Raw genomic sequence first — 9,164 nt, 5'->3', positions numbered from 1 at the left:
TCTCTGCAGTTTCCACAGGAGCATCATTGTAGTGTAGTGCCTGTGCACTACAAAGCGGTCTCCGACGGGGGCGACACGGCCCTTCATTAACAGCGAGAAAAACAAGACACACAACCCTTCTACATGAAAACATATCTGATATCACCTTCGTTTAAGATTAATTATATTAAGTTTCAAGGTTTGCTCGCATTTGCGGCACTATTGTTCCGCACTGCTCCATCCGCACTGCACGGGGCTCGAGGACCAGCCGTGGAACTCCGATTTCTTTGCCCTTTCTGGATGCCTTAATTCGTGCATATTTATTTCTTTCCCAACCTTAGTTTTACATTTTTATCTTTAATTTCAACTGTGGTTGCTCTTTTGGTCGTGTTGAGCAACTTGTAGTTGATGGGGACAAGTAGCCATGCTACCGACGCCTGCTGAGTGACCGGTGACCGGCAGAGCCGCCGTTCCTGAGTTCCTGAGACTCAGGAAACAGTCGACGAAAGCATCCACTTCTTTGCCTGTCATGACAATTTCATCTGGATATTTTTTGTATACTTCATTTTAAAACCAGAACTCACTTTCTGTATACTTTTCCCTCGCCATCTGTAGCAATGTCTTCCATCTACAAGACGGCAGCAGCAGTTTGCCTTGCTCTGTGTGGGCTCCAAGCCGAGGCGAACACGACTAGAAAATACAAATTTAAAGTTGTGGATGTAGGCGAAGGTAAACGTACTTACCATCTTCATTCTCATTTGTCTTGTGCTTCTGCCCACATTGTTTACTGTCCCGCCGGCAACTACACAGCTGCAGCACACCTCCAGCGGCTGCAGGCTCATTGATTACATACTGATTATCTTTTTGCCGCCCTCTGCATTTGTTTATATTTTCTATGCTGCAGATGCCTACTTGGCTGCTAACCTGGCCCGCAATGGAAAACTCCCAGTTCACATCAGTGAAGTTACAAAGGAAGACACCCTTATCACTACCTTGAAGGGAAAAGTAGCAGGCGAAGATATTGCCACTGCCGACAATTGCACTGCATTGATAACCTCCGAACTGGTGAGCAAAACGGTGTCATGAACAGAGAATTTGACCTTTTGCTGCCGGTTCTCGTGCTATGACAACAGCAGCTCTAAACCCATTACATAAAGCCCCACGTCAAATGTCCAGCAATTCAGCTGGGTGAGACATATTAAAGGTAAGCGATATCTCTTGCCTTTTGCCGTATCGTTTTGGCCTATAGAAGAAGAACTTCCACTACTCTTTCGAATACGAATCTACCTCCGAGGCCAGTCCAGACTACCGTCAATTGCTGCAGAAAGCCCTTGACGAGGGATTGACACTCTTCGAGTAAGTAGATGCCATATTCAGCATCACTATAGGCAAATATCATACGTATACTGTGTATAGCAGCACGCGCTACCTTTGATGACAAACATATAGGTAAGCAGCCACGCCTCCTTCTTTGCAACCAACTTCTCATTATTGCACCTGTGCTGTATTTTTTGCTGACATTTTTTTTTCATAAGCAAAAAATACCCCCAGTCCCAAGAAGCGTGGGAAAAGATTTGGAATGAAGATGAGGGGGCCAGCCTGGCATATCTCCTCGGGTCTAACAGCACTACAATCGGGTGCGTCATTGGAAGGTGTACCCAAGTAAAAACTTCAAGTGACACGTCACTACTTCAAGGGGGAGGTGGTGGTTCAGGAGAACCGGAAGAAACTTTACAAAATGATGCTGTACTTTTCTGTCAACTCGAACCTGCGGCGGTGAAGGACTCGGCCCCCTTTGAGTAAGTTTTGGATTTTGGCATATGCCGTCAATGAGGGGAGTTTAGGAGGGATTTACAGATAATCGATACCTGACTGGCGATGCTCCCCCTGATTATGTATGTGTTTGTTTCCTTTTTTTTCAGTGAGGAGTATTTCAACGGACTTATAGAACGAACAACTGAATTAAAAGATATGACAGAAGACGACCTGAAGAATTCGGTTGGAAATGGCCCTGTAGCAACTGCCTCTACCATTATAATTGCCGGTTTGGTTGCTATGCTGACAACCGTCTCTGCCTAGGATTCAGCATGCCCTTCGCTAATCACGTTATCCCGCTTCCTCTTCAGCTAGTGTACAGAGCGCTTTGCAAACCGAACCGCCTCTATTGGCCTCTGGCTGTGAAGTTACCCCTTCTCCACGAACAGCCACCCTCTAACTGCTGTTTCGAACAACAGAGCCGAAGCAGCAAAGAGGAAAAACGCAGCAAAGATATGTATTCCATGACTTCCCGCAATAGATACGACGCAGTGATCAGAGGTTGTACTTTGGGCTTAGTGACTCATCGTCTGGCTCTGGGACAGTCTTCCTGGACTCTGGCGGGGATTTCCGTCAGTGGATAGGATAGGTGTTCCTTTGTCGCCTGGACCTATGTCACTATCCTGCCCATGTCCTGGGGTTCTCTTCTCCTCGATGTTCTGACTAAGTTTCGCATATATGAACTTAGCGTTTCATAGATTCACGTGTTCACCTATCTCTGACCGTGTAGTTCTTACAGCAAATCTGCTCACATCTGTAGGTGCCGACGTAAAATCGAATGCAAGAGATTCAGGGTTATAAAATTCCCGAAACAGCCTCCAAATGTAGTGAACAGCGGGCTGTTACTCTGTAATGCACCCAATGCCAACCCTACAGGTTTCAAGCTCTATGCCCTAAAGGCAATCTATAATATAAGGATTCGAATATTCAAATAATTATCCTTGAAACATATTCTAGTCGAGTAATCTTAGAAAGGAAATCCAGTCAGAGTGTAAACTGCACAATCAGTCTCACAGGGGGCACTACAACTGGGTTGTTCTAGATGTTCTATTACGTATGCTAGATTCCTCGTTCTCCTACTTAGACGGAAATTCACGTTTCGCAATTAGGAACACGGGTTAGCTTGATAATATGAATAAGCACTCAGCAATTTGAGCGCCTATGTAGACCTGGAGGCCAGCGAAGGTGCAGCTGCGGCCAACTGGTTGCGGCGGAGCTAGGCGGCCTCGGAGCCGACCCCGTAAGTCCCGAAAGGTCTTCAGGGTGTAGGCTACACGGTTCACGCGATTTTCAATTTCTGCTTGCTCCATCAAATAAAACCATCTCGGGCCGTGACATTTAAACTATATTCCACGTATCGTTTTGTCTTCTAGAGCCCCTTCGGGCCTTTCTTCCCCACGCGTCTTAGCTATCCTGTGAAACCCCCGAGGGGTCTCCGGTCTAAACCGTTCGCGTCTACACCCCAGCGTTAGGGGCTATACTAACACGGTTCAAACTACTTCGTTTATTTTGCAATTTAAAACTTTCCCCTTTTGTTCTAACTGAAGGGGATTCCACTCTATCCTGCCTGCCGTGCAACCCCAGGGCACGACAAGCTCTAACCTGGTGTGGCCGCCGAGCATTCTTGACTTTGTTATCTTAAATTTCCGTCTGCAGTATTGCCGTTTACCTCTAATGGCATTGTGCTTGTCCTCTTTTATCTAACAAGGTCTCTGCAGGTTCCACTTGAGCTCCATTGTAGTGCCTGTGCACTACAAACGGTCTCTTGACGGGGGACGCCAAGAGCCTTCATGAACAGCGGTAAAGGCAAGGCACACAATCCTTCTACACCGAAACCTTTCTTGTGCTACCTTCTTTTAATATTCATTTTATTTCTTCTCGAGCGTTGCTCGCATTTTCGACACTCTTGTTCCGTACTGTTCCATTCGCGGTGCACGAGACTCGAGGACCAGCCGAAGTACTCCGACTTCTTTGCCTTCCTTCCTGCACTCTTTAATTTGCGCATATTTCTTTCTCTTCCATTTTGAAACAAAAAATATATTCAAATTCTCTCTTGCTTTTTACCACAATGGCTTCTTTGTACAGAACGGCTGCAGCAGTGTGCCTCGTCGCACTCAGTGTGCTTCAAGCACAGGCACAGGGGAATACTGCAACATACAAATTTACAGTAGAGAAGGTAGATGAAGGTGAGCATATTTTGCCCTTCATTTCACCCGTCACTTTTTCTTCCTTCGTCTCCGACGCTAAGCTATCAACTACTCAGCTGCGTCGGACGCCTAGTCGCCACATTGGTGAACTCCCTCATTTCTCTTTGCTCCTGTTTCTCCCCTGCAGACGCCTACGTGGCCGCCAACTTGGCCCGTAATGGAAAACTCCCTGTTCATATCAGTGGAGTCGCAAAGGCCGACAACCTTGTCTCTAGCTTGACGGACAAAGTGAAAGCCGCAACAGGAGCAGCTGACGCGACGTGCAGTGCATTGATAAAAGACGATCTTGTGAGCGCAACAACTACGAAAGACGGGAATACACGCTGTTGCTACGGGTTCTGATGTGGCAACGTCACCAGCAGCTCTAAAGTTTGAACTTCATTGTACGGCCTGACAAAAATTAGGTAGCCTATCAAAATATTTAGACAGACCGAACATAAAGAGGCTGTTTCCCCGTTTCTTTTACCACTTGAGTGTACAGAAAGCGGTGTTTCATCGCTCCTTCGACTACAGTGAAGCCCCCAACTACCGAAAATTGCTGCAGGAGGCTCTTGAGGACGGATTGAAAATCTTCGAGTGAGGAAGCACCGTATTCATCCCCGCTACAGACAAGTTTCATGTTTTCTTTGCTCAACAAAGCGATATAGAGGGTGCCAGACATATCTTCGGTGCCAGGCTAACTGTTTACTCTCTACCCAACTGCTATTCATTGTATATGTGTTCTGCTGTGCTGACCGTTTATGTGTGCCCAAAAGCAACACATACCCGAAGGAGGAAGGGGCATGGCAAACAATCTGGAATGATGATGCGGGTGCCAACGTGGCATACCTTCTCGGAGCTAACAGCACTCAAATCGGCTGCGTCATTGGAAAGTGCACCGAAGAGCCAGCTGAACCTGATACACTAGACAACGAAGCTGGAACTAATACGACAAATGCTGCACTTTTCTGTGAACTAAAACCTGCAGTAACGGCTAACCAGGCGGCCTTTGAGTAAGCTTTGGGTTTCGGAGTGCAACCCCCAGAAGCAGCTTACGAAAAGACTTAGACAAATATCCGCCGACACTGGAGGTGCTTTCTTTATGCTCTGTTTATGTTCTGTTTCTGTTTGCTTGTCCCCCTTCCTTGCAGTGAGGAGTATTTCAACGGACTTATTACACGCACAACTGAGCTAGAAGATATGACCGAAGACGACCTGAAGGTTTCTGTTGGAAATGGTGTAGCGGCAGCTGCTGTCCCTACGATTTTAATTGCCGGTTTTGTTGCCATGCTGGCAGCTGTCTCTGCCTAAAGTACAACGCCTCTCTAGATAAGCAGCTAGCCACTCCGCTTCTTCGTCAGCTAGGATACACAGCCATGTGCCAATCAAGAAGCCTTCCGTGGCATCAGACTGCGAAGCTTCACTTGCTGCGTGAACATCCACATTTTAGTGGTTGCTCCAAGCAAACGCGAAGAAGCATGGAGAACACGGAGCGTCGGCGTTAAGAGTGTGCACTCTGACGCCATTCCGCTTCGTATGGGTTTTGACGCGCTTCAATCAACTTGCAGCCTTCAGCAAAGTCGTTTACATCGTCCTGAACTATCTTTCTAACTATGTTTCGCCGCTAGGCAGCCAAAGTGTATGCACGTAGTTCGCTCCCCACTCCACGTGGCAGTGGCTTGTGCTGGAGATTCAAACAAACAATTAAGTTAGCATCAAAAGAATTAAACTACTATATGAATGCAGCTAACATCTGGAGCTATGAAGAGCGCATGCAACATAAGTACCAAAACGACGACAGCGGAAACGCATGAGAAGCGTAGACGATTGCTGAGTTAAGCCTTAAGATGACAACTTGGCAACTTGTGAGTTGCTGTTGGTGTCACTATGATATTCGCCTTTGTCTGCCTCTCGGTGAAATAAAATCAGGGACACAGGAGATGTCTGGGCGGCCAGAGAGGTGCAGAGAATACACAGAGTTGGGAAAGCAAGCAAATGCTGACGTAAAAGTCTAGAGAGGCGCACAAGCAAACAGATCCAAGTGAACATACGCTAGTTGCAGACAGTCCTCATATATGATCAAGGAGTCCCGTAACACTTGGTAGCGCCGCATGGTCCATCGGGGCAGGTGTCAGTGAAGAACTAGATCCCTACAGCAAGGTATCCGGGTGCGTGCCAGTCACTAGTCGTCAGGGTGCTTTGCCAAAAAAACAAAATGATTAGTAAACTTTGGACTCTCCTTAGGCATGTTAACGCAAGCAGAGAGCTTTGGTCTCTACCCGTCTTAATTTATCAATCAACTGTTGAGCACCGCTTCGTTACACTGCCGCTGGCTGTACCTGTGTGTATTTCTACTACAAATAGAGAGCTCACGGGAGAGAAGAAGGCGAAGGACAGATATAAGACGCTACAGAAGGGCTCCAACATGAGACAAGATATTAGCTTCATAAAACCCCATATCCTTAGGAGGAATTGGAGGTCTGTTGTTCCTCAGGTCGTAAGATTTACAGACAACAAACAGCACACGTGCACTTTCGAGGGGATGCACGCAGCAAATTACTGGACGCGTTTGCACTGGGAGTATTTCCATCATTCTTCATCTTCAGCTGTTTCTCGATATGTTCAAAGCGTATTATTAACTCGAGCGCGTTACTGCATCCTATTCAATCGCGGGGTACAAGGTGGGTCATGCCGCAGCGCACAAGCTCCACGCAAACGACTTGCAAGAGGCTTCTTCCCTCTGCTCGAAAATGCATCAATTGAAGTAATGCCTTTATAGATATGGATTAACGTCTTCCACTACAACAGCACTTTGTATACTTCAAGTACAGATGTAGCGGTCTGGGCACTAGGCTTCCATTAAAACTCCAGCGGTCTCCTCCGGGGGACCGCAGGAGCCTTCACGAACAGAGGTAAACGCGTAGCACGCAACTCTTCTACCTAGAAATTCTTATTTCTTCACCTTCATTACACACTAGTTACATTGAGTTTCAAGCTTTGTTTGCATTTTCGAGACCATCGTTCGGCTGTGGGCAATTGGCTGTTCGTGGGACTCGAGGACCAGCCAAAGAACTCTGGCATCTTTGCTTTCTTTCCTGTATTCATTAACCTGAATACACCTATTTCCTTTTCATTTAATAGGAACATTAAAAACTCTCTCACGCTTTCTACCGCAATGGCTCCCCTTTACAAAACCGCTGCAGTCGTGTGCCTCGTCGCACTTTGCGGGCTTCAAGCAGAGGCGAGCACTCCAACATACAAATTTACGGTCGAAGATGTGCAGGAAGGTGATTGTATAGCCCCTTACATATTATAATTTCCCCTGTGTTTCCCCCCATGTCTTGCGTTGCCAACGGCTCAGTTGCGAATCCGGCCACAGTTGATAATCTTTTCGTGACTCTCTGTTCGTTGCAGACGCCTACTTGGCTGCCAATTTGGCCCGTAATGGAAAACTCCCAGTTCACATCAGTGAAGTCACAAAGGACGACAACCTTGTTTCTACCTTGGAGGCAAAAGTGTCAAGCGAAGAACCGCCCACTGCGGCGAATTGCACTGCATTGATAACCGCCCAACTGGTAAGCAATACAGCGACACAGAGAATTTGTGCTGTTTCTACTGGTACTGGTGCTATAGCAACCGCAGCTCTAAATCCCATTGTAGAGCCCGACATAAAGTGTACAGCCATTCAGCCGGCTGAGAAGACACGCTGTCCTGCGTCTTTCCGTATCGTTTGGGCGTGTAGAAGGAGCGCTTCCATTACTCTTTCGAGCACGAACCCGCCTCTCAAGCCAGTCCCGACTACCGTCAGTTACTGCAGGATGCTCTCGACGAGGGATTGAAGACCTTCAAGTAAGTAAATGCCATATTCACCCTCAGCACAGACAAATCTCACATCAATTCCTTGTATAGCAAAACTCGAGGCCGTTCATCTCAAACGTACAAGCAAGTACCGTGCCGACTCCTCTGCACCCAATTTCCCACTACGCACCTGTGCTGTGCTTGGCTGACATTTTTTTAAAAGTAAAACATACCCCCAGACGGAACAAGAGTGGCAAAATATCTGGGAAAAAGATGCAGCAGCCAGCCTGGCATATCTTCTCGCGTCTAACAGCACTACAATCGGGTGCGTCATTGGAAGGTGTACCGAAGTAGTAACTTCCAGTCAACTGGAAGCACCTGGAGGGGGAGAAGGAGGTTCAGGAGCACCGAAAGAAACTTTAACAAAGGATGCTGTACTTTTCTGTCAACTAGACCCTTCGGCGGTGAAGAATTCGGCCCCCTTTGAGTAAGCTCTGGGCTTCGGAAGATGCTTTCAATGAGAGGAATTTAGAAGGCTTTACAGTTAATAAATACCAAGGCTGGAGATGCTCTCTCTGATTATGCGTTCCTCTGTTTGTTTCCTTTCTTTTCAGTGAGGAGTATTTCAACGGACTTATAGAACGAACCACTCAATTAAAAGATATGACAAAAGACGACCTGAAGAATTCGGTTGGAAACGGCCCTGTAGCAACGGCCTCTACGATTCTAATAGCCGGTTTGGTTGCTATGCTGACAGCCGTCTCTGCCTAGGGTTCAACTTGCCTTTAGCTAATCCGCAAGTTGTCTCGCTTCGTCTTCAGCTAGTGTACACAGCGCTTTGCAAATCAAGCAGCGTTTATTCGCCTCTGGTTGTGAATCTCCCCTTGCTGCATGAACAGCGGAGCTTTAGCTGCTGTTCCAAACAACATACCCGAAGCAGCATAGAGGCAAAACGCAGCAAAGATATGGGGGGATGTCCGAGTCTAGACTTTGAACCCTGCGTCTAATCCACCCTATACGGTGGTCGTGGTGTTTTTTTTCAAACTGCAATGCTTATCTCAGCCTTTCATTTCCCTGTGAACACTAATTCTTGTCAGAAACATACCACACCTCTAGGCAGGCAAACTGCTTGCAGGTAGTTGGCCTCTCATATCGCGTAGCAGTGAGTTATGATGGAGGTTCAAACGAACAATTCACTCAACGTCTGAACACAGCTAACAACTGGAACACGTCGGAGGCTATGCAGCATACGGAGAAATCAAGATAGCGGGAACGCACGCAAGATATTCTCGTATGCGGAGCAAAACTGAAACTTGCCTCGGAATCACGCGCATCGCTTGTAATTCTTGACATGATTCGGATACGATTTCCCCTTCGCACGAAAAG

The 9,164-nt window shown here is 47.1% G+C and overlaps 3 protein-coding genes across 3 annotated transcripts; all 3 read left to right on the top strand.

Moving 5' to 3' along the window:
• Window positions 1–596: 596 nt before the first annotated feature.
• EMH_0036010 (SAG family member) lies at window positions 597–2,058 on the top strand (the record flags this gene model as incomplete). Its single annotated transcript, XM_013495030.1, has 5 exons — window positions 597–708; window positions 884–1,044; window positions 1,229–1,335; window positions 1,515–1,778; window positions 1,902–2,058. 5 exons carry the CDS (start codon window positions 597–599, stop codon window positions 2,056–2,058), a joined length of 801 nt encoding a protein of 266 aa, XP_013350484.1.
• Window positions 2,059–3,862: 1,804 nt separating this feature from the next.
• Window positions 3,863–5,291, top strand: EMH_0036000 (uncharacterized protein; the record flags this gene model as incomplete). Its single annotated transcript, XM_013495029.1, has 4 exons — window positions 3,863–3,980; window positions 4,129–4,289; window positions 4,483–4,577; window positions 5,132–5,291. 4 exons carry the CDS (start codon window positions 3,863–3,865, stop codon window positions 5,289–5,291), a joined length of 534 nt encoding a protein of 177 aa, XP_013350483.1.
• Window positions 5,292–7,155: 1,864 nt separating this feature from the next.
• On the top strand, window positions 7,156–8,549 carry EMH_0035990 (uncharacterized protein; the record flags this gene model as incomplete). Its single annotated transcript, XM_013495028.1, has 4 exons — window positions 7,156–7,267; window positions 7,395–7,555; window positions 7,723–7,829; window positions 8,393–8,549. The coding sequence occupies 4 exons, from the start codon at window positions 7,156–7,158 to the stop codon at window positions 8,547–8,549; spliced, it is 537 nt and encodes a 178-aa protein (XP_013350482.1).
• Between the last annotated feature and the right edge of the window lie 615 nt (window positions 8,550–9,164).

Source organism: Eimeria mitis, genomic scaffold, assembly GCF_000499745.2.
Source record: "Eimeria mitis Houghton genomic scaffold, Emh_scaff1392, whole genome shotgun sequence".
Lineage (NCBI taxonomy): Eukaryota > Apicomplexa > Conoidasida > Eucoccidiorida > Eimeriidae > Eimeria > Eimeria mitis.
The sequence above is the reverse complement of the archived record's forward strand: the minus strand, read 5'-3'. Positions and strand labels throughout refer to the sequence as shown.